Source organism: Filicampus tigris, chromosome 3 (assembly GCF_054856515.1).
Source record: "Filicampus tigris isolate MCC_2025a chromosome 3, RoL_Ftig_1.0, whole genome shotgun sequence".
In the NCBI taxonomy this organism is placed as follows: domain Eukaryota; kingdom Metazoa; phylum Chordata; class Actinopteri; order Syngnathiformes; family Syngnathidae; genus Filicampus; species Filicampus tigris.
Window position 1 is genome coordinate 18,342,143 of NC_141219.1, and position 26,386 is coordinate 18,368,528.

Sequence of the window (26,386 nt, forward strand, 5' to 3'; positions counted from 1 at the left end):
CTGACAAAGGCCTGCTCTTTAGTGTCATTTCTGAAATAAGGATAATTTACTATGGCTGCCTGGCTTTGTGTTGTGCATATAACTCCTGTGCCCAAACAAAACTGAGGACTGGTCTGAAAGGAGACAAAAGCCAACAGTAAACACCCACTAATGGCTCCACAACCTGCAGAGAGAGATAAGCTTGTCATTCTGACCTGCAACAAAATATTGATTTTACCTTTAAAAGCAGTCAGCATTTTATCTGTCTTATGGATCTTTTGTTGTGGAGACTGACAGTATTTACTGTAACGTTTATCTGCCCTGCCTTATGATGAAAATGTCCAGATCAAGACCCGTAGCTAATGCAAAACGACTAAATTGCTTTAATAACAACAGAAATACATTTTGAAAAATAAGCAGGCTGACAAACCATAAAATATATATGTGAAAGGAACGTTCGGTACGGGTACGTTCTGCATTTATTATACTATTTAAAAGAAACACTGTATAAACGAGCCCAAAATCATCCCTAATACAATTAAAAGGAAAGAAACACGATTGTTGTTGTTGTTTTCAACGAATACTTGGCCATCATGTTTTTTTTGGGGGGGGGGGTTCAGTTTTTTGGCAGGTTACAACAGGTGCCCCGCATTGCAGTTTGAAGAATGTATTAATTGCGTATTCTACAAAATGTTGCCCCAGTGAACGAATAATTGAAACTTGCAAGTGCAACAGCAAACCAGAGGAGCTTGTCGGGCTGGTTTCGAGTTGCACAACACGCGCGTACACATATGCACTCCCCCAAAAATGCCCGGATGTGTGACGTCATATTAAGGGGCCGCTTGTGATAGGACATGTTATGTTATGTACAGCATTCAGAAATAATTCTTACTAGTGTCGTCCATAAATACTAATAAAATTGAGACGATGCTTGTTTGTAAGGGAACAGGCGCTGCTGTTGCTGCACTTCGGATTCTTTTCAGAAATCAGGTAATCAAGAAGTCAATCTTATGAAGGTTAAACGCCCCATACGGGATAACTTAATGCTAAGTGTGTGCTAACTTTCCCCTCTGCGTTCACAGACTGCCGTCCGTGGGCAAGCGTGGAGGTGTCTATCCACGCAAACTGAGGGGGAGATCCGCATCGCGAAGGTACTCAAGGAAAAGTTCCCACTGGCGTCATCGTTGAAAGTTGTTGATATATCTGGTATGTACTATGTATACTATGTACATTGAAATCATTCGTAATAAACTACTGATTTAACATGATCATCAACTCTAAGGAGCCAGAAATAGCTTTAGTAATAAATACAATGGTGGACAAATATAATAGGAAAATTAAAGAGAGATCAAATTTAAGCACACGTTAATTCCACTTAATGTGATACTGATAGATTTGTTTTTTTATTTTTTATGCATACCTGTGGTGAGATGTATTGATGACATACAAATACTGTGTTACTCTACCTAATTTGATTTTTCAGGTTTCCGTACTTGACTTGGGTATTTATTTGTGATGACTTTTTACTAAGGGTGCGATCCGATTGCCATTGTCTGTATCAACACCCAAACTGTATGGCTGTACTGTACTGCATTCATACTCGATGAAAAATTTCCAACACTACAACAGCAATACCACTTTACAGTCTTATGTAAACCTTCCAGGAAGGTGTAGTCGGAGCAGAAACTATGTTACCCCCCCCCCCCCCCCCCCACCAAATAGCACATATTTTAATGTGAGCCTGTGTCCAGGCGGCTGTGGGGCCATGTATGAAGTTCACATACAGTCTAGTGAGTTCAGCGGGAAAAGGACTGTTCAACAACACCAGCTCGTCAATCAGGTAACAATTGTAATGGTTTGTTCAACTTGTCACCTATTATTATATGGGTCATTCGAGAATTGGAGGACATTTGGGCTTCAAAATGCTTGAAAAATAAAGCTTAATTTTTCAGATTTTCTGCTACATATTCATTTCTCTCAGGAGTAGAAGCAGGCTCTATAGCTGGCTGTTACTGCCAACCAAGGGGACAAGCTTACTTATGTAAATAAGTAAAGAATAAAATAAAAACAGCATTGTGTTATTCTGACCATATGCATAACAGTTGCATCAGGTAGAATGAGAGTCAATCAAGGCAAACTATGCTATAAAAATATGAAAACTAGAAGCGAGGACATACCTTTCCTCTACACATTCTTTCCAAGAACTGTTTGATGATGTCAAGTCATATGTATGTGATTCACTGCTTTCTTCTTCTACCATGCTAAAAAGGTTATGGTAACAGGGTTGCGTGCATGTTGTGGGATACACGTCCCATAAATAATAATAAAGATTTGAAATATTAGGTTTATTAAACCATGTTACCACAGTTACAAGAGACAACAATGAAACAAATAATACCCAAAAAAATGATCTATACATTTCACTTTAACTGTTTTATTTGAGATTCAATTTGGTCATTAGGGGGGTGGGACAAGAAAAAAATGGCATTTTAGGGGGTACTTCAGACTTATTTGGTATTTTAAAAACTATTTTGAAGCGTTCTTTGCTCTTAGTTTTTATTTTAGATTTGGTCTCAGCTCAGGGCAAATACATTAACTCAGAAACTGCACTTTTTTGTATTTTGTTTGTGGATTATATAAAATTTAATGGGTGGGATGTTAAATGTCCTCCAATCCTGGAGTGGCACAAATATTTACCAGACATTTTACTGGGTACACCAGTCAAATAAAAAAGCAACCAGTGTACCTACTCTTATGGTGTGTGCGTGCATGTGTGTGTATTATAAAGATGACTTCTAAATGGATGTGTGTTGTTTTTTTTTTTTGAAAGCTGAAAAGTATTGTCCACTTAATATACACCTATTTCTTTGTCTTGTCTTCCACAGGCACTGAAGGATGAGATTCAAGAAATGCATGGACTAAGAATATTCACAGATATTCCAAAACAATAATTCCACAGAAGCAAAAACATGACTCCACTCAACATTCATAATTCTTGCTACACATTGACAGTGACTACGTTTACATGCTGTCAATAACCGTTTTGTAACCGGAATATTAGCAATATTACGTCAACACAAAGCCATGTAACCACATGCTCAAACCTGAATATGGTCTTATTCAAGTTTTTAAAAACCCAAATAAGGCCTCTGGGTTACTCCTTCTTCTAACCCAAATAGTTGGTCACATAAACGTGTTTCGGAATACCTCCATTGAACGAAAAATTGGTTTGTATTCTGCACATGCTCTATTCGCAAGGAATCTAGGTCTTTTGGGTACAAGAGCTAGTTGTATTCGCGGCGTCTAGCACACAACCCACCCGAAATACACAAACAGAGGTAAACAAACATGGCAAAAACTCAGATGTAGCACAGAACCACTCTTTTGGTGCAAGGAGGAAAATGACTACTTTATTAGTTTGGTGAAAAACATGAATAGAATGTGTTTTATTGACGGCAGAAAATAAGAGGCAAAAATGACGTCTATTTGCATCATGACATTGTCAGTGTGTTGTGTTCGGATGGGGATATCCCAATTGATCACAGTAACCCAGGGGCGGAGCCAGAACGTGGCTAATGGGTGGGCCTGGAAAAATCAGGTTGGGCCAGAATATTTCTCTCACTGAGCACAATCCTCCTGTTCCAACACATCGTATATTCAAATAAAATAACAAACTGAACAATATGATGTCCAGATCTTCTTTAGACAACCACAATTATGCCATTTTAATATTCAATAAAATAAAAAAACACAACGAAACATAAATTCAAAAATATTTGACTAAAAATTTAAAAGTATATATTTTTTTCTTGAATCTCTCTGGGTGGGCAGTCTGTCAATCTGGGTGAGCCTCTGCACACCCAGGCCCACCCAGGCCCACCCATGGCTACGCCCCTGCAGTAACCATGTATTCAGGAGTAACTGTTGGCTCACGTATGTAAACGGGTTATTCATAATGTTTCAGAAACCTGATTTTTGACTTTCACCCAAATACTGACGGCATATAAACGTAGTCAATGTAATAGGAGATACAGTATTGTTGAGCTAGTTACCTGCAAGTATAAACGTGAATTTGTGAAGTGCATACAAATCACTTAAGTAGGCATATTTTTATGAAAAATATCACAATCCATACTTTGAAACAGGAAAAGGCTGCATACGCACAAAATGTCCGATTTTTCTCTTTAGTCTCTCTCATGGTTGGTGGAGACATTTATGAAAATAATGTAATATTGTATTCGCATGTTGCCTGTGGATGTGAGTCAAATGAATACATTAAAGTCCTAGTATACTTTGTAGGACCTTTTAGGGCCTTTGTAGGCCCATGTTTGCGGATTGGTTTTACTGTTATGTACTTTGCCATTTACAGCAGTTGTACAAAAGTTACACTGGCCTCATTATTTATTCCACATAGTTCTATACCATAACCTTGTGTTTTTAAATATATAAAATGAGATTTGATTTCATGCTTTGAGGGGGTCTGTATCCTTTTTACTGGCACAAAGCAACTTTGAAGAGGATGTGATCAACCCTGGCACACAAACAAATACAAATGTCCTGAATTTCTTTACTGCATACTCCCTTCGATATAAGGACGGCTCAGGATTTCACGACACTACTCGCTGGCACGCATGGGAAATGTGGTTGATTTTTGTCAAAACACTACCGCTTTTGTCCACATGATGCCGCCATAATTAACAAAAACTGACATGACACAGTGTTGCTTTAAAGGAAATGCTATATTTTTATATCTAGGGTACCAAAAAGAATATATATATATATATATATATATATATATTTTAACTATGTACAGTATTCAAGGTTGATTCCCTCTATTTGTGGGGAATGGACTATATGCACGGGGTGGTGTGACGTATTTCCGGTAAAATCTCATAAGGCATCGCCCTTTCCAATCATGCCCAGTGCCATTGTTTTGAAGCCGTTTTACTTCAGAGAATTTCTATCAGTTGTAAACGTTTTGGGGTATTTTTGGGCATTATTTTTATGTGTCTGGTTGCACGTATTCGTGAAGAAGAGGTGAGAGGACAGTACATCGAGCTATCACTGCTGTGTGCCTACCCAAATCTATAGGTTCTACACGGTTTTACTGCGTTTTGATGAGCAGCACCTGCGGATGTAATAATGCAGCCGTCATCCACACAAGCGCGCTGTCTATAACTCCCACAGCCTTAGTTTGACAGTTCTCAAGCTTTTGATGTGTTATTAACATGTTCCTGGCCTTTCAACTTTATCTGTCTGTGTAAATATTATTCTCATGCTGCCATTATCTTGTATTAAAAAATATACAAATATTTGAGTTCTTATTCCACTTTTCAGCGGCAGCATTAATTTTTGAGAAGTCACCATGGGCAAAAAAAAAAAAAGTTTTACAGTAGAGGAAGTATTACATCTGGCAAGGCTGAGTCTACGGATGATTGAGACAGCGAGTCCGTGCAAAAGCAGCCTCCCTCCAGTGAAGAGGAGCTACGCGTCACCCACATCAGTCTGCCTCAGAGGGGTAATGACGGAACTCATCCCAGGGGAGGAGATACAGTACATAATTTACATTCAAATGTACTCAGAACAGACTTTTAATAAGTAAAATATCTTCAATAGCTATTCAGACAGGGAGTAATAATCATATTTGGCAATGACGTCTTTGCCAAACTACAAGCCTAAGTGAGGATATTTTAGAGAAATGATTTCATTTCAGTGGTTCACCTGAGAAAGTGAAACTTCGACAGACCACTACAATTTCATCGAAAGCAAAATATTTCATGATTTAATTTTTTTCATAACTGATTATTAAAGCTGAAAGTGAAAGTCAAGTCAAACATTTTTTTTGCGGTAATGCTCAATGTACCTCCACTAAACACGGTATTCAGATTAATATTGCATTTGTGGAATAACAATTGATCAGATAATCCACCTGCTTTCAGCCATCCTTGACGTTTTATGCAGGACCGCCCACTGCTGTTGACTGAAATTGACGTCAAAGTGTCCTGGAGCTCGGCTTGCGGACGTCACGGCTCACCTGTTTTCTGGGTTTGGTCACGTGACGTTTCCAAAGCGAGGTCCTGGACAACAGAGGGTGGTGCTGCATGTTTAGACTAGTGGGGGCACATAGAATATATTATTAATACGTTTTTGAATTAGCTAAGAAAGGACAAAATTCCTTGAGATGGTGAATTTTTATTAATGATTTTTAATATATTTTGATTTTAATCTATTTTGTTTAATAATTGGCCTTCTGAAAATGAGTCTGTATAGTGTGAGTTTTACTGTAATGCATATTTCCTTATTTTATATAATCGGATTTCAGTATGATTTGTGAAAGGGAGGAGTTCAGAAGTGTGTATGAGAGAATTTCGGTTATGAGAGGTAATCTGAATTTATGTCCGTGATGTCCTGTATACAATCAATGTACTGTTGAAGGATGTGGACAATATATTTGATTTCCAAGCGTCCCTGTGGGCGTCACACTTGTTGAATGACCCGACCACAAGGGTGATTTATGAGTCCCAATAAACTGCAGATGACGAATTTTCCCAACAGATGGCGCACTGGACACTCAAGTGAACACATGCACCACTAATTACGCCCAGTTCATTGAAATGACTAATTAATGGCGCTCATCAGCGAGCTGAGATGATGATCATAACAATAACAACGTGATCATCCGGGTTTGGACACGCCTGAGTGAGTGGATGGAGCAACAGACGACGGGCTGAGTGAGACCGGTGTGCTGTGCACAGCGCCACGATTGCAGGTTGCAGCGCACATCAGTGAGCCGTGAAGAGGCGCGAGGAGACGCACACAGCCGGGCTCCGACATGGCTCAAGAGGGGGCAGACATGACGGAGGAAACCGAGTGCATGATAGAGAGAGACGCGGGGAAGAAACCGGGAAGCGGGGAATCTTCCGGAAATGTGAAAGAGATGCGGGCGGTTATGTTGTCAGGCTTTGGAGGGCTCAACAAACTCCGAATGACCAAGAAGCTGATGCCCGAGCCTCAGCGTGGTGAAGTGAAGATCCGCGTTAAAGCGTGGTAAATATAACCCCATTATTGCTGCTTTATTTTCATTATTAGATATCTTTTTTTTTTTTAAAAAAAGCACTGCCCTATACATCACATTACTAATGGAGTACAGTAATACTATCGCAGTGGAAGCCACAGGTCGTTTCCTCCCAGTGTTGTCTAACAGAGAGCAAACTGACATTTTGAAACCCATTTAAATCCCATTCAGCCTTTCATATTTTATCTGAACTGTTGCAGTTGGCTTTTTATACCAACTGGTGCCAAAGTTTGGGGAAAATACAATTGTAATATTTTGTATTCAGTGAGAGCATGAGTGATGAATGTGGCCTTGCATTCAGAGCCCGTGACTCATTGCCCATAACAATTGCATAAACATTGATGGTAAACATATGTAGCCACTGGTGACTACACTACACCTAACACAACATGGTACACTTGCACAATTTAATGAGGTCCAATTCAAGAGAGTATCACAATTTATGTACAAAGATAATAAATATGTACTACTGTAAGGTATTCATGTAGCAAAATGTTTGTTATTGGTTGTAGTGGCATTGGTGTAGAATTGCATCATACTAAGTAGGGATGGGCGAGTACCGATACAAGGTATCAGTGTATTTTAGGTAACGGTTCTGGCGGAGACCGCTGAGACCAGACACCAATACTTAAAGCGGAAGTCAATCCAAACATATTTTTTTATGTTCTATGCAAGCCCACTCGTTGAAACAAGGCATTCTGATAAATGTTGCGTTTGTGGAATAAGAGTTAATCTACCGTTTTTAGACATCTCTGGGGGCGGCCATTTTGTCACTTCTGCCGACTGAAAATGACATCACAACTGCTCATAGCTCAGGTAACGACCAATCACGGCTGACCTGTTTTCTGAACTGAGCCGTGATTGGTCATTATCTGAGCCCTGAGCAGTTGTGATGTCATTTGCATTCGACAGAAGTGACAAAATGGCTGCCCCCCGAGATGGCTAAAAAGGGATGGATTTTGCTGCTTAACTCATATCCCACAAACACAATATTAATCATATTGATCGTGTTTCAACGAGTGGGCCTGCTGGGAACATATTCTTGAAAAAAATACGTTTGGGTTGATTTGCACTTTAAGTTAAAGCAAATCTGACATCGATTAAGCCCTCCTCAGCAGTTGGCGCTACACTATGGTAGTCTGACACAATGTGGAATCATCTGCGTCAGAAATAAAGGTCTCTGTTCATTTTGTTCATCATTTTGTCATTGTGTCATATGACATTTTATATATCAAAAGTACTACAGGTATTGGTACTCGGTATCGGTGAGTACTCAAAGAGTGAATACTAGAGCCTGGACTCTTGGCCAGATCGTAGTTCACATATTCATTATTATAAACATTGAAGTACTTTTCCCCGCACTTGACCTGGAAAAAGTGATATTGGTGCATCCTTAATGAATACCTTTTTTGACAGTGCAATCGAAACAGGCAACTATTATCTTTGTAGCTAAGATTTTAACTCGAAGCCTCAGAACTGTGAGGCCGAAGATGTGCTAACCACTAGGGTGCTGTGCTACCTGTCCCCCGTAATAAGTGATGAGTGAATTATTTGATCATTAATGATTCTTTCAATTGCATAGAATTGATTGAAGAAAACTAACATGACTCAACTATGGCACAACACCTTATTTATCAAGCGCAATTATCCTATATATTGGATTTTTACAGTGGTTTAAACTTCCTGGATTTGATGGTACGTCAGGGGACCATTGATAGTCCTCCTAAACCCCCTCTTGTTCCTGGCTTCGAATGCTGTGGGATTGTGGAGTCTGTGGGTGAAAACATAGAAAGATTTGAGGTACGTCAAACTGAAGCATGCTTCCTGCTAATAATACACAAATAGGGATCCAACTTATTACTGTACAGCACATACATCATACAGTACATGCATTGCCTTGCATCTGCAGGAACAAAATACCTGTGTTTGTATTGTGCATGAATATATTTTTCAGGTATCTGTACTATATATACTTGAGTATTATTTTTCTCATGGCTTTTTACTTGTAATACCTACATTTGAAAACAGATATCTAGACTTCCTACTCCTTACTTGGTCAAAATAGGCTTGCTTTTTTCCCACCTACGACAATGACGACATGATGTAAGAATCATGCAAAAACAGAGGTAAAGTCAATTGGAGTTACGATGTGGAGAAACATGAACCAGGGTGCGTTAATGAAAATGAACAGAGTTGGACATTCCGCCTATGTGACGGACCGGTCAGTCCATCCGCCTATGAGGAACACTCCTTTTGTAGGCGATAAACGATAGATGAAAAACTTAAAAAAAAAAATAGATGGACTCAGCACTAAGCGCATTTTTTTCCATCTATGTAATCGTCTATCGTCTTTTTTCGTGCTGAGGCCTCAGTGGCAGCGGTGAGGCTTCTGCTTCCAGAAGCCCGTTTAAATGATAGACGGACCGACCTATAGGTGATTACTATTTGGTGGCGGATAGACAGACGGTGGAAGGCTGTCCCGGCTGCAAACGGAAGGCGATAAACGCACTGGGAAATTTTTGTAAAATGCCCAGCTCTGAAAATGATTCAGAGAAGCAAGATATTAAATTATTTTAAGTCCATGTTGAGTGAAAATATGTTTTTTAAGTTGACACATCACGGAAATGCGTGTTTTTAACAAACCTGAAATATGGATTATTGATGAAATGGGCAATTAAATGACAAAATGGTGAAAAATCAAGTCATTCTCTCCGCTCTCAAATGTCAACCAAACACCACTACTAGGACTAGGGAAAACCTTTGTCTAGTACAGGGGTCACCAAGTCCGGTCCTCAAGGGCACCTATCCTGCATGTTTTCCATCTCTCCCTGCTGCAACGCACCTGTTTCAAATGATCTGTATCGTTATCAGGCGTCTGAAAAGCTTGCTGATGAGCTAATTTCAATCAGGTGTGTTGCAGCGGGGAGAGATGGAAAACATGCAGGACATGTGCCCTTAAGGACCGGACTTGGTGACCCGTGGTCTTGTATCTTTCGTATTCCTAGAAATAAAATGACTTCATTTTTGAGCCACGAACATATAGCCGCATAAAGCCACCAGAGTTGCTGGAATATACTCCACCGTGATTTTGCAGGGCTTTTCCATTATGTGACACCAGCGACTCCTTGTGAGAAGAGTTATTGTAACTCAACGGGACCTTCCTGATTAATTCAAAGTTGAATAAAAAACGAGATACTCGAAGCGTGCATGACAGCACAAAAGAAAAATGTAAAGTCCCCCCTCCTCGCTCTTCTGCCTTCCTCTGTGTGACATACGCACACTCAGGGACGACGAGGATCTGTAAAGTGGCTACGCCAGTGGACTAGCCGAAGGAAAGATGTATTTTAGGGATGTAGGTATGGCTAGCTAGCTAACGGCACATCAAAATTGTGCCAGACAACCGCTGATGTGAAGTGGGTGCTCTTTTAGCCACAGCCCCAAAAAAATCGGGAAAACTGAAATGGTGAAAAATAGTCCAATGCTACATTTACACACTTTGCACATGTATTCAGCACTTATCTTCAAACACGCGTGATGTATCTAGAAGCAAATCTCTGAATTCACCTTCCAGTGTCTTTCAGTACACAGTATGAGTACCTTAGCCACCTCGTGTCTGACATGTTTCTTTCAGATAGGAGACCGAGTCATGGCTTTTGCTAACTACAATGCCTGGGCAGAAGTTGTCTGCACACCAGAGGAGTTTGTCTACAAAATGCCAGATGAAATGACTTTTGCAGAGGCCGGTGCGTTTGCTCTGAACTTTGTAGCTGCCTACATGATGCTGTTCGAGATCGCCAAACTCCGAGAGGGAATGTCGGTGCTGGTGCACTCAGCTGGGGGTGCTGTTGTAAGTCACTCTCTTTAATTGTTTGTTCATACAGGCCACAAAACATCCTCCAATTGATGTGTCAATCATGGACCACATTGTTTGGTACACTTGTACAATGAAAAGAGTTTTACTCTAATAGGAGTCATTTCAGAACTGCAATATTGTCCGGTTCTTTTAGACTCAAGCAGAAGTGTCACTCAATTTGAAGTGTTATTTCAGTCGGTTTTAATACGGTTACACAAACACAGGAAATGTGTTGACAAAATTAACCAGACAAAAAAATGTACATATTGTAAACAGTACAGTGTACACAAAATTGTATTCAAAAAATGTCAGCCATGTAGCATGGCTAATTTCGAAATGGAGTGTCACCAAAGACCAGCGATGAGCATTCCGTCAAACTGACAGACTGGTCACTGATGGGCACCCGTTTTGCTGACGATTGACGGGACACCTTTTAAAAAAGATGGGCTGATAAATGACGGAGGGTACCCATGGCCGCTGACGGATAACGAATAACGGACCAGCAAAATTTTGTAGAATGTTGTGAATGAATGAATTCTTTATTTCAAACGTGTGAGAACGACAGAAGAAAAGAACAACTAAACAGGCTAGATGATATTCAAATAAAATAAAAAATAAAGTAAAATTGACCGATGGATATTACACTTAATTAAAATGTTCATTAATCCGTCCTTTAATCATTAAGACAGTCACGGTAGTGTTCCAAGGCTTGCTACAAATTACAAGCATTTGAGAAATAAACCAGTCAGTATAATACCGATAAATGTGATTTTATATGGAATTGTGCATTCTGCTCAATTGTGCATTAACACTGGCAGCTGCTGATAAACTGTCGCACGTCATTCTTCTCTTCAGGGTCAAGCTGTGGCTCAGCTGTGCTCCACAATACCGAATATCATCGTCTTTGGGATCGCCTCAAGTTTGAAACACTCCGCCATCAGAGATTCTGTGACTCATCTCTTTGACAGAAACACCGATTACATACAAGAAATCAAAAAGTAAGCTTGAATTACTGCAGGTTTATATGAGGCCTGTATTTGGGATATTCTTTTTTTATAACTATCATGATTAGGCTGCTTATTGTGATAGCATGGACTTCACAGAGCAAGGTTCACCTGTCTAGTGGTTTGTCGTCATGGTCACTATGGCAACAAAGGACTAATCCCAGTGGCACAGTGGGGGTCTGCAATTGAGCCAATCAGGGGCTGATTCATGATAGCCTGGATTTTGAAATTATGGGACTTTATTTCACACCTTGTTCCACTTCATGCAGCTTTGTAAAAAAAACGAATCTTCCTGTTAATACAATTGTGCCGTATACTGTATCTGTATACATAAATATATAGATGTAATAATATATAGGTTTTAAGTTGCAATGAACTAATGTTTCATGCTAGAGTAGAAGTGGATTAATTTGCCTTTCATCCCCCTGCACCACACATTCCACCCAGGATCAAGACCAAAGTACAATTAAATGCGTGAGTTTTACAAAAGGGAATCACAAGACCACCAAGTAGTTTAGGTGTCCAGGTCTTAAAGCAGAAAGTAAAGACTTTAGGTCCTCATGAGAATGGCATGCCTTTCATCCTTTTGTATCCCTGCTTTTAATCGCGTTCATTTTGGCTATCGATCACGTGTGGCTGCGATTAACAAGGAACAGAATGCAATACCACAAGAAATCAACCCTGTTGTCTAGTGAGTCTCCAAGTGCGGTATTTACTAAAAATTCACGGTACCCTTCGGCTATCTGTTTATCCGCCATTCCGTCACATAGGCGGGGTATGCCCAGCTCTGACTATTAATAGCAAAAGTAGACTCCTACAAGTACGTGAAAGAATCACTGCCCAAGTACGGTTCAGTTATATTGTATTTAATTTTTTAGTTCAATGCATTTGCATTTAATATTTAAGAACTGTTTGCTTTAAAACACTCATATACATACAGTATAAGCATGCAGACACAGTTTTAATTTAATGTTTATGCAAAACAACATAGGATTAATGTTATGTATTTGATTATCATTTCAGTATTTCCTTTCCCGTTAATGAACCTTGCTTTGCTCCTGTTTTAGGATATCTCCTGAGGGAGTAGACATTGTGTTGGATTGTCTATGTGGAGAAAACACAGGGAAAGGCCTAAGTCTGCTGAGGCCATTGGGAACGTACATTCTCTATGGTAAGCACTAAAAGTATATTTGTCATTGAAAGACTCTGTATTGTATTATGGACACTTTGAAAACAACGCTGAGCTTAAATACACGAAAGATTCAATTGAAAATGTATTACAGGTAAAAGTTCAATAAAAGTTACTGAAATAGTTTTTAAAAAAAACAAACGTTGACGATTAATGAAAATGTATTTTTTCTTAAAAGTTAAATACAACTGAACTGCACATACATTGTATGTACATCCATCCATCCATTATCCTCATATCTATTCATCCTATCCTTCGGGCAGTAGGTGGGGTACACTCTGAATTGGTTGCCAGCCAATCGCAAAGCACACAGAGATAAACATTCACACTCACAATCACACCTAGGAACAATTTAGAGCAGGGGTGTCCAAACTTTTTGCAAATAGGGCCACATTTGGTGAGGGGAAAATGCGGGGGGGCGATGGTTTCATTTAGAGTGTATTTTATACGCATGTCAATGGGACTACGGGCCAGATGTTATTAATCCTATCACAGAGGGTGCGGGCCGGATAAAATTTGACCATCACCAGCGACCCGGCGAAGGCCTTTATTGCGACCCCCAGGTCAGGAGCTCTCCACCTTCCTGGCCAAGGAGGCGATCGAACCCATAAGATCCTTGGGCGCCCCCCGGAGGCTTTTGCTCATCCTCTCATCTTACTTCCTTGTATCAAAGAAGAGTACCGGCCAATCCTGGACCTGAGGGGACTCAGTCGTTATCTCAAGGCGGTGCCTTTTCACATGCTAACTATGGCCGACATCTTACGGACAGTCACCAGAGGGGAATTGCTCACTTCCATCGATCTGAAAGATGCCTACTTTCATGTCCCTTTAGCAGTTCATCACACGCATCTTCGCCGCTTTTCCTATAGTGGCCGTAACTGGCAGTTTCGGATGTTTCCTTCCGCTCTCCCCGAGGATGTTGAATCGGTTCGTGAAGGCCGCTCTCTCTAACGTGCAATCAAGTGGGCTGAAGGTACTTCCATACTTGGACAACTGGCTGGGATCTGTGCACAGTCTCGTGCTCAGGTGATCCGGGATATCTACGGCCTGCTTTGTCATGCGGCCCGGTTGGGCCTCAGAGTCAACTTGACGAAGTCGACTGTAGTTCCCTCTCAGAAAACATCCTTTATTGGGGTGTCTATGGACACCACAACAGCTTGTCCCTCCCAATAGGTGGATGACATTCTTTGACCGCATCCTTAATGTTGTTTCTTGTTCTTTCATTCCTTATAAAGAAAAAATAATTGGAATGAGGCTGCTGGTGAAATGAGTTGGCCAATTAATTAAAAAAAACTAGGTCGACTGTCACCTGTCTAACCTTGAATAAGTAATGTTCCATACATAAAACATAGCCTGGGAATAAAATATATTCTCAGTCACATCTGAGCCTCATATCCAGCCCCTGTTAATCACTTTAATTCTCGTCAAATCTCATGAATTAACTAACACAATTACCAGCCAATTAACGATTAGTGCTGGTTATATTGCAAAGGCATGCTTGCACGGACCCTGAATTCTAAAGGTGCCAATTGTTCCTCCCCCTCCTCAGCCTTCATGCTTTGCTTGTTATTGTCCAGTCACCTTTGCCCAGCCATTTGCATAGCGCACAACAATCCTTTTATTTTTGTTTTTTCAGGCGCATCGAACATGGTAACTGGGGAGACAAAGAGTTTCTTCAGCTTTGCAAAATCTGTGAGTCAGAAATTCCGTCTGTCATCGTCATTTGAAACAGACCTCGCATGAACGCCATTTTACGACAAATGAAACACTCAATTCTCAACTGAATTGTATCTCTCTGACACATGCTGTTATTTCTTCCAAGTGGTGGCAGGTGGAAAAGGTGAACCCTATTAAACTGTACGAGGAGAACAAAGTCATGGCAGGATTTTCCTTGCCCAACTTCCTCTTCAGGCAGGGAGGATCCAGTTTAGTGAAATCGGTGATGGACAAACTGTTGTGCCTCTACAACCAAAAGAAGATCAAGCCAGTGGTGGATTCTCTGTGGGCACTGGAGGAGGTAAGAGCCATAATCAAATTGAAGAGGTCTGATGTAAAACAGGGCCAGGAGGCTATTAGTGCAAAAGACAGACTACATCCTGGGCTAGTCAGTCAGTTGGTTGTGACTAGGAGTTACCTAAGTAAGCTATGTGAACCACTACACGCCTCTAACAAAAAGCGGTTACGATTTTCTAAAGGAATTTCTAATTATAATGTACAGCAGATAGAAATTCCACAACACACCTGTTCAAATGGCAGGTTTTTGTGATGGAAAAAAAATGACCAGTATAAATAATTTCAAAACTTTTAAGATGGATTGTAGAATGGCCAAGTACTAGACAGCGTTAGCTCAAAACCTTCAGGCTTCTGCTATTCATTTAATTTAATTTTAATTTAATCAGAGGCATTTTAAATGGTGGCAGTTGTGTGCTGACTCCCATTTAATATGAGTTTCAATTTGACTTGTCAACTCTAAACATAGATACATCCCAGTTACCAGAGGGTGTGTACACTTGTGCACAAAGGCGCCCCAGCTACCGCGCCAGTAGGGCTGGGACGATACACTTTTGTCCCAATCCGATACAGATACCGATACTTGGCTTGCGATCTGATACGTATTGCGATACTTAAATATTATAAAAATATATATTTTAAAAAACTGAGGCATGTTTTTCCAAAGTTTTAACTTTTAAAGTGCAGAAACTGTTCCAGTAAATGTTCCCGATACACAGGAGTGCAATAAATAAAACTCCATTCACAAAGCTCAAATTTAAGGGCCTCAAATGTTCCAAAAGTGTGTTATAGAACATGCAAAACATAACAAAACATAAGGTATCAAAAGTATCGATTCTTGGTATCGGCATAAAAAGTATCACGATACATCGCGATACGATATTTTTTCCCAGCCTTACCCGCCACTATAGATTGTTGTGGCGTCAGTTGTGCATGTCATCCCAGCCAGCCAGGTTTAACCAGCCAGTTTAATGTACTGGTGTCAACCTCAAGGCCCGGGGGCCAGAACTGGCTTGCCACATAATTTATTTAGCCCGCCAAACCAAATTATGTGTATCGACTTAATGTTTCCAAAATTGCAAATTGTCTTCACTTTTAAAAACACTGAGAATATTATAAACATTTTTTGTTACCAGTCACCCTTTTAAAATAAATGTAATAAAGACTTTTTACCTGCTTCTGATTTCCAAGCTAGTTATTCCTCAATTTGTTGTGTAGCGTATATGTAATATGAGGTGATCATACATTTATTTGGGTTCACAGTCATAACGGCCCTCAGAAGGAGATCATATCTAAGATAGCGACAAAAATGAATTCGACACCCCTGGTATAATAATATCCTAAAATTACGGGTTTTAGTTTTGGTGTGGCACCCTAAGATTTGAAGTGGCCACTCCAATGAAAAATGTCTGGAGGCGCCAGTGCTTGTACAACCACATTATTTTAGTTCTTAATTTTTACTTCCCCTCTCAAAAAGACTTTAAAAAAAAATCCAATTGAGTTTTACAGTCTATAGGCCACATTAAACATTTTAAAATGACTTATTCTGGTCTCATTTTTAAAAAATATATGTACAGTATATATATCACGAAAACCTGGCATTTTAACAGGGGTGTGTAGACTTTTTATATCCTCTGTCCACACCATGGACAGCAAATTGGATGATGTCACTCTTGATTTCGCGTGGGATGCTGTCAGCTGTGGACGTTCTCCCACAGATGGTGGGTAGGTTGTGCATCTTGCTGCTGCACAATTACTTCGCTCCCACACGAAAACCAATGGACCACACATCAATCGCTTCAGCACAAGTCACGAGTTGCTGAAAACACCTTAGCCTCACACTGCCAGAAATACGCTCAATGTCCCGTGCCTCCATCGCACAGTATACTCACCAACCTTCACAACTCCAATTACTATATGTACGGCATGCACAACATACTCCAATGACACACAATAATAAAATAAAAAATAAACTCATAATACATAAACTTAGACTTTGCTTCATTGCCATTCAATAAACACACGGTGCTTTAGCTCACAGTACTGTATATATGCAGTACATAATGGCTATTTTTAAATACTTTACCTGTATCTTTCTATCCCTGAATGTCTTGCAATTTTTGCAATATTCCGCTGGCCACTAAAGACACACAGGCCATGATTTGGGCTCCCCTGATCTGGAACTACAGTAATCCCTCATTTACGTTCCAGTTCATATCTGTGGTGCTGGCTGTTAAGTGGCTAACCTTTAGCTAGTCTGTATGTTGACTTGAGCTGTGGCCATTGGCAGTTTGTGAATCAATGTGTTTATTGCTTATTAATTTTCTTAATGTTTGTTCAATAAAGTTATTGAAAGTGCACCGGTGGCTATGTCTATCCTTGACCACCTGTGGACAATTTGTTGTAACTAGCAATGGTAGGCTAAGCTCTATCGAATTAGCTAACAATGTTATCGTAGAAATGCAGTTGTGTCATTGCACTTTATCTTATTTTTGTAAGTGTGAAATGATCCCAAACGTTGGATATTCTTTGTCTTTTACGCACTCTTTCCTTCTGGCTCGCATTTAGTGCTACATCCCATTCTATAGCGAAAAATCCATAATATAAATTAGATAGATGTGATTTAAAAATCTGCCATACCCTGAAACTGCAATAAGTAAACTACAATATGGCGAGGGATGACTGTATTCCCTATACAGTCTCAGAGCTGTTATGAAACTCAGTATGAGTCATCACAAATGAAAATGCAATTATCTGTTGGTGGAAAATGTGAAGTAGGGATCTAGTTCTGGTTTTGGCCTATTTACAGCTATTTCAAAAATATTGTAGCATGCTAGTGATGAATGGGGAAACTATCACCTATTTGGAGTTGTGATGGCGCTCTGGTAGCGCAATTGAAAATACCATCCAACCATCCAATTTTCCATACTACCTATAGCAGTCGACCTTGGTGATAGGCTGGGTACACCCCGGACTGATTACCCCTGGTAATTGAGTGTGTAGCGTTGACCAGGAATTGAGTGCGTTGCATAGAAGTCAGCTATGGGAACCACGCACACCACACTACTACCGGCGTATAGACGGGTACTATTTTTTACCCCGGAAAACAAGGCCAATGACGGACGACGGAAGGGTACCCACGCTGCAGATGGATGACGAGTAACGGACGCTCAATCTTTAGTAAAATGCCCAGCTCTGCTTACATGACTTGTGTCCGGGTAGTGTGGGATTGATTCCCCACTCAGTGATGGTGTGGATGTAGCTGGAAATTCCGAGGCATTTCGCCGAAAAATGCGATAACAGAGCATTTAAGAGCAGTTAATGGGACAATCAACAATGCAGTACAATAGGTGACTGGCGACTCAACCGCTTCAAATGACGCCACTTGCCGAAGATTTCCGGAAATTGCCGAACATTTGCATTTTCCTTGTTAAGCACGTTGCTATGGGTCTAATTATGACGCTAACGAAAGTATGCTTAAAATAGTTGTAGTTGTTTGTATGACTCGTTGGCCATTTACTTCACAGTTGGTCTTTAAGAGGAAGATTGCACCACCAAGCTCCAGCATGGCATTGGTAGTATAGTGGTTGACATAGCTGCCTTCCAAGCAGTTGACCTGGGTTCGATTCCCAGCCACTGCATATGTTTTAAGCAATGTTTCACTGAAGTTGCTAGAGTTCAAATTTTGTTCAGGTAGCCCATTAATTTTCAATGTGCAATGCAGGTAAGTCTGAAGCACCCCAGATTTTTTATTCACCCCAATTAGCCTGTGAACAGGCCTTGTTGCTTTCTATGCACTAAAAAGCTCTCCACTGCTCCAGTATGTCACTATTGATTAATTAATATGGATTTTTTTTGTGGCCGATGCCAATTTTTGGCAGCAAAAAAATGATTACCAATTAATTGGCCGATTGATTTAAAAAAAATACATATAATGCATAAAATTAAAAAAAAATCCCCGAATGCATTTCAAAGGCCGTGAATTATATGTGGATTTTCACTATTGTTAAGAAAAATAACTTTCCTTTTCAGTTGTCAGAATGCACTGTGTGGCACAATGGATTTAATTAATGACGTTAGAAGGAAATTAATCCTTCACAAATGTATGTTTGGGTTACCAGTAGTTGAATGAGTGTCATAATTAACACATTCATGTTTGATTTATCTTGCACTATGTTTTTATCTCTATTATTAAAACATTTTTAACAAACAGTGATTTTAGGTTGTGTGTAAAATAGTGAAATCCAGGCAGGGGCGGAGCCAGAACGTGGCTAATGGGTGGGCCTGGAAAAATCAGGGTGGGCCTGAATATTTCTCTCACTGAGCACAATCCTCCTGTTCCAACACATCGTATATTCAAATAAAATAACAAACTGAATAATATGAAGTTCAGATCTTCCTTAGACAATCACAAGGATGACATTCTTAATATTCAATAAAATAAAAAATACAACAAAACACAAATTAAAAAATAATTTCATGATAATTTACTCAAAATTTAAAAGTATATATTTTTTCATGAATCTCACTGGGTGGGCAGCCTGTCAATCTGGGTGGACCTGTGCACACCCAGGCCCACCCATGGCTCCGCCCCTGCATCCAGGTCAATTCCTTTCACATCTTGCATTGCTAACCTAAGCATTGCTTGTAAAGAAAAAAAAAAGAAAATGACAGGTCCATATATGATATTATTATCTAATCAATATTTAGGGATACAAGATGATGGTATAGATTTTTGTGTATTAAATAATGAAACCAGTGTCACTTGTGTACAACTGCTGTAAATGGACAGAGTACATAAAGGCACAAATAATTGGCTGTTTGGCTGATGATTTTTGATGTTTGAAGGGCATTATTTAATCGGCCAGTTGATTAATCGGTCAGGCCCTACTATTGATCCTCATCTTAACATGCGTGTATTTTTAACCTCTGCCTTCTGACTTCAGGTTAGTCTTTTTCATGGTAGAAATCAGTTTTGATGTGATCGTTAAACCTCGACAAAATGTGGTGAGCGTTCATTGAACGGTTGAGGAGGCGTGGGATGCATTGTCAGGGCCTCATTTGTTCATATGCCTGGAAGGAGAATTTACAGCCTGATTGTTTCTGTGTTGACTAGTAACCTTTTCTTGCTGCTAGAATGAAAAGCTTTGTGCGTCATTGCATGCGACCGGAAGCTGCGTACCTTTTTTTTCAGCTTTACTCCGAAATTTTGAATTTAGAAATATAAACATGTTAATATAAGATGATTTAGTGTTTGCACATGATATAATGCATTCGTCTAAATATTCTACCCCGCAACAATGCATGAGGCAAAGTTTTTGACCTATTTTCAATCTTGGCTGGTGTTGTCCTCTACAAATGAATCTATGAGGCACAATTACTTCTAAACAAAGGGGGACATTCAGTAATGTCCATCTAATGAGGTAAAAGATGTGTTTTGTGTGAACTTTTTACCATCATTGGGTTTAACAACAAAATAAACACAACTTTGATGCAACAACATGTCATCACTTTATCTTACAATAAAAGCTTGAAAATCATTCAAATGGTAGCCTTGCCTTAAATAGAGAGAATTGTATCTCTGTCATTGCCATGATGACCCCACATCACTTACTGGTCTATAAATAATATGAGATGATGAGTGTTATCCCTATCATTAGTGCTAATGTTCCACATCAGAGTATACACAGTGCTTTTAGAGATATATGTTTACCACTGTAGCACTGCACATTCATTTACTTTTACTTCTAACAATGTTGATAAATGCAAGTACAGTAGGCTATGTGGATTTATTGGTTACATCACAGATGATGCCTAGCTGGTGATCTATGTCCACTACATTTTATGAAAACTACAACAAAAATTGACATTCACTTTTTTGTCAGGTCAAAGAGGCCATGCAGAGAATTCACGACAGAGGCAATATTGGGAAACTCATTCTGGATGTCGAGAAGTCGCCTACTCCCTTGGTAATAGCAATTCCTCTTCATGATAACTATATAACTCTATAACTCACTCATGTGTTATAGTGACTGATATGCTGACATAATTATGTATATAACAATTTGATGCACATAAGTCTTAAGGAGTTTGGTTTTTTATACAGCGGTGCCTTGACTCGTGAGTTTAATTCGCTCCTTGACCAATTTGGTAACACTCAACATTCTCAAGTCATCTTAGCCCCTTGTCATAAATCTGTTTCAGTCCCCCAATTAAACACAGAAAAAAAGCTTTTGGAACATGTTTTTTTTTTTTTAAATGAGAAACTCCAACGTATTGTAATTTATACAAACATGCAAAATGATGATATAATTAAATTGAATGCAAAGAGTTAAACAGATTGTGCATTATGAATTATTCATTGTGCAGTTCCCACTAGGGTGCAGTATGATATGTACATACGGATATAAGCAAAGATGACGGTCACAGCTACTCAGTAAACTGTAGTACAGTCGACCCCCGCTATTTGTGGGCGATATGGGCGGGGCCAGCCTGTGAATAGCAAGAAATCTGCATATAATTGACGCCCATATAAATGTAACATTTTTTTAACCCTCCCAAATTCTTCAAAAATCGCTGATAAACATTCGATGTACATTTTCCTCGAAAAACGAGGGGGAAGTTGTAAAAAAATATATAAAAAGAATATCGGAAAAAAAATTGGAAAAATCAGTGTGAATATACGAACCCGTGTTTGATGAACCGTGAGTATTTGCGGGTCGGCTGTAATACAAGTCAATTTTCATAGAAGTGGTGATATATTGTAGCTCCACATGTGTTGCCACACCATTTTTGTTAAAATATTTGTTGCGTAAAAGGTTATGACACCGTGCCACTGATGCTAATTTCATTATCCCATATGTAGCGCGTTACATTATGTGTTAGCAATAAGCGAGACAACTGCGTTTAAAATGTAGAATCAGTGTAAACATGTATTCTAAATGAGCGTGTCATTGTGACTACCTCACTATCAAGTCACTGTTGGACCAATGAATCCTTCTCCCCCCCTCAGATGGCCAGTGACAGCACTGAGACCAGTGAAGCAGGGGAGGAAGAAGAGGAGCCTGAGGGGGATAATGACAGCAAAGAGCGCATGCCTTTTATCCATTAGAACTAACCTAAAATGCCATCAGACGTCCCCTACGGGTTTCCCTTGTAGGGTCACGCTGAGAGAGTTGTGCAGTGTTTGTGCATGTAATGTACTCATGTGAGTATTCATCTTGTTTGTTTCCTTTTGTTACTTGCAGATAGAATGTTTGGAAAAGCACCTGCTCATTTTTTTTTTTTTGCATGTGCAAAGTATGAAGTGCATTGTTTTGTTTTCTAGTTTTGCAACAATCTAGTGAATATATTTAATTCTTAATATGGATCAATATGCATTTAACCTTGCTGACTTGCTATAACCATGCAACAAATAGTCAACTTTAGTTTTAAATGAAATCAATCAATTTAACAAAAAAAAAAAAGAAGTTCAAAAATCCTGCCTTGTTCAAGATGACAGATGAGGTGTTAGTGATGGTAGAAATGCATAAATGCAGTCAGTGGGTGTTATTTTTAAGCATCCCTATAGGTGCCAACCTCATTATATTATGGGATCACGTGTGCCTTGTGTTTGATACTTGAAATGTTTTCCCTTAATGTCAGGTTACCAAGTGAACACATTTATCTGGATCTAGACTAATGACTAAAAGTCATTAAAACTAATCACCAATTTACATAGCAATTGGATTGCTGAAAATGAGTTTTATTAACAAACGTTGACCAACATGAGTTTTATTTGTTGCCTGTTAAAACAAATGGTTATGTTTATAAAATTGAGGGATTCAGCAAGCAATGTGGCACAACAAAAATGAGAAACGGAAATATAATGGAATGTCTGAAAAAATATCTCTGAGGACGATGGTGATTTCTTCAGTCAGACTGCCACTTTGGAAGACTTTTTATTACCTGTCTGACCAAAGTTACTGTATTTACTTTCTGGTGCCTCAAAATAAACATGCCCTGAGAGATTGTTTATTTTTAGAGTAAACACAACCCATCAAAATGAGAAATGCCATCAAATGCAGGGAAGGCAAACAAACACGTTGTTGACTTATTGAGACAAAGTATGTCATGTTCTAAAATTTATCCAACAGAAAACTTGAATCGCTTTACACGCTACCGGATGTATTTTTTCAAGTGCCAACTAATTGCAAACAAGCTTTATGCTTTGTTAAAGTTACCATCAAATCATTGAAATCAAAGCTAACATAGAAAGGAAATATTGATTATGACAGAAATTACTTCTAGTAAAAGAAAGAAATTTTAGGTTTAATGTACCATAGGTAGTCACTTTTGAAATCCATCTCAGTGTTAAGTAGAAACATATAATGTATGTTCCGAAGAGAAAAGGAAAAGATGCATGCTTAGGAATGTGTGCATATGTTTGTGTTAACGTATTGTCATAATTCATTGGAAAAAAGGAAAAGAGAAGTATTTTGTGTTTTGTTTGTTTATTACCTGTGGTTTTGACTACTTACGTATGTCCAGTCTTGCAATCTTTCATTGTTGGCTTTGTTTACATGAAAATAAATGGATCTGCAAAGTAGCCAACTGAGGAAGTTGTCATTTTCCAGCTTTGATTATAATAATCAGAGCTGGGCATCGCCTAACCGTCACCCGAGTTCCCGTCTGCATATTTAGTCCCAGTCGGTTCAAGTCAGCCAAACGGTGTCGAGAAGGGTCTTAACCTGTACGACGTCACACGCAGGTGCCGCACTCCTGACACGCGGCCGAGAAAGGAAAAAATAAAATAATGTTGGGGTACCTTGCGGTCCCACAGACGCAATGACATGAGCCCCATCTTGTTTTTATTTCACCGATCACCACGCTGTGCGCGTGTGTGTGTCTATTGTTTTTGTTTGATATTTTTTGTAGGGGTGTCGAAATAGTGCATTAATTGTGATCAATTAATTAGTCGCAGTTAAAGTGTTATTTTCTTTAATCGCGTCAATCTAATTTTTAATCTCTAACTTTACTGTTCCTGTATGATGATGAGATCCATTTTGATGCATGGAGCTTGTGCTTGAGTTGTTGGCGGTGTAAAAAAACAATGTCACACCCTGAAGTGGACACTGATTAGCTGTCATTGTGTTTGGCGTGACCTGATTGTAGGTGAGAGGGCAAATTCAGAAGCAGAGAGAAGACGTGAAAATGGAGGAGCATGAGAGAGTTATTGGTCCGATGAATGGTACATCTAAAAAACGCTCTGACGGCACTATCGATAAAGGCAAAGTGATATGCCTTCTTTCTAAGAAAGACTTTGCTTACCAAAGAGGCACTTCAAGCCTACTACATAAATGCAAAGTAACCAGCCGCGACTAAAGCCACAGCTAATGATAGCAACGAAGACGCTAATGTAGCGAGCCATTCCGAAGCTCTTCGCAAAACTAAACTCCAGAACAGGCCGCATATGAGCGACCGACGGGCTGACCAATGTTCTTGCCAAGCGAATAGTGGTAAACTGAGGGCCGATTAACATAGTGGAAGACAAGGGATTACTGTAATTGAAGTGTTTCAAACAGCGTCCAATGACCCATCATACAAACCCCCGTGCAGGACTGCAGTGATGACAAAAATCAGCAACATGTATGATGATGAAAAGAAAAGCAAGCTTGATGTTTGGTAGGGGGAACTTCAGACAAATTTGCAATATTTGCCACATATCCCTGGACATAAACGTGCCACCGCGCTTATTTTGGGGTGACTGGACACTTTATTGATGGCACTGATCGTTGTGAAAACAGAAATCAGGGACTTGGTTGATAAATGCGCTAAATGGTTCCTCAAGGTGGCAAATGATTGCGTAATTGAAAAAAGCTATACATCATAAATACAGATACATACAGATCTTTGTTTGGCGGCGTGTCTGCCCGTGCGGCGCATGCGTGTGACGTGGGTATTACGTTCTCGACGCTAATTGTCTGTCGCCGACGAGGGACGGACTGGGACCACGTAGGTCATTTAAATATGCAAACGGGAACTCTGTGATGCATAGGCGATGCCCAGCTCTGATAATAATAATATAAGAATAGGAAGAAACACAGTTGTAGCATGTATGCCTCACAGTCGAGAGTTACTGGGTCATTTTTCTTCAGGCAGCCTGGTTTCCTCCGACATTGCAAAAAGATTCATACTAGGTTCACCGAATTGAAAACTTCTAATTGTCTGAAATGTGCTTGTGAATGTTTGTTTGTTTTTATGTCCCCTGATTGACTGTCGACTAGTCCAGGGTGTACCTAAAGTCAGCTGGGATAGTACAGTATATGAAGTGGTCATCAGTATCGGTCCAATATGTGCCCAGTCTATCCTCAATTGCCATAATATTCAGTGCATGTACACAATGAAAACCAGTACAAGAGATGTATCCAAAATGATGCCTGGTGTAAAACAGAGAGCTGTTTCATCTCTGTATAGCTGGATGTCGTTAAAATAGGATGAAATAAAATAATCCTTTAATGATCCATAGAGGGGAAATTCACAGCAGTATAGGGTAAAGCGGCGCACAGCAGATTGTTAAAAATGAAAATAACAATAAATAAATACAGCAAAAATACTTCTAGGAAATCGTTACATACAACTTTTTTGAAGGATACAATTAAAAACTGGGGCAGTCCTATCTTGAATGAGACTCATGTGAGACACCCATTGCCCCACCCCCACAGATTGAAAAACACACAGGATTGTACCTTAGATTTTCCTTTATAAAATATTAAACTCTAAGCAAATAATGCAGCAAACAGCAATGAATAATTGCAATTAAGGCTTTAAAAAAACACAATAAATGTCCCCATAAATCTTGCCTTGCACAAATGAAAAAAGAGGAAACCTTATTCAAATAGTTTTGATTTTGTTTCCCAGCATGCTTGCTGTATTTATGTTTAGGATTAGATTGATAAATTATTTCAAAATGGTTTCCTCCTTCCATTTCCCGAAGCAAAATGATCTGTCCTTGTTTTATATCTGTATGATTGATGCTATAGAAGCTGAGGCCATTAAGAATAATTTGAGATGTGAGTGTTTTGAATTACGTGCGTGGTCACGGAACCAATTAAACATGAATGTGAATTCCCCACTGTTTTGGGGAAGACAAGTGGTTAAGGTGTATTATTCAGTAAAATGAAATGTAGGAACTATTCTATTGAGGGGTTAGTAATACATGGAAATGAATAAATATATAATGATAGTTTGCTATCATATTGTTACATGAGATGTATTGTAGACTGGAATATTGTGTA

At 39.4% G+C, this 26,386-nt stretch overlaps 2 protein-coding genes and 1 non-coding gene across 3 annotated transcripts; all 3 read left to right on the top strand.

The window, feature by feature from the left end:
- Window positions 1-785: 785 nt before the first annotated feature.
- On the top strand, window positions 786-4,445 carry bola3 (bolA family member 3). Its single transcript, XM_086026210.1, has 4 exons — window positions 786-969; window positions 1,062-1,185; window positions 1,731-1,819; window positions 2,865-4,445. The coding sequence occupies exons 1-4, from the start codon at window positions 907-909 to the stop codon at window positions 2,928-2,930; spliced, it is 342 nt and encodes a 113-aa protein (XP_085882336.1). The 5' UTR covers window positions 786-906; the 3' UTR covers window positions 2,931-4,445.
- A 2,104-nt stretch (window positions 4,446-6,549) lies between these two features.
- Window positions 6,550-26,358, top strand: vat1l (vesicle amine transport 1-like). Its single transcript, XM_086026208.1, has 9 exons — window positions 6,550-7,026; window positions 8,725-8,854; window positions 10,686-10,901; window positions 11,763-11,905; window positions 12,979-13,082; window positions 14,737-14,792; window positions 14,923-15,117; window positions 20,996-21,079; window positions 22,123-26,358. The coding sequence occupies exons 1-9, from the start codon at window positions 6,812-6,814 to the stop codon at window positions 22,219-22,221; spliced, it is 1,242 nt and encodes a 413-aa protein (XP_085882334.1). The 5' UTR covers window positions 6,550-6,811; the 3' UTR covers window positions 22,222-26,358.
- Window positions 18,680-18,751, top strand: trnag-ucc (transfer RNA glycine (anticodon UCC)). Its single transcript has one exon. It is a non-coding gene; the product is annotated as a tRNA-Gly (tRNA).
- Window positions 26,359-26,386: the final 28 nt, after the last annotated feature.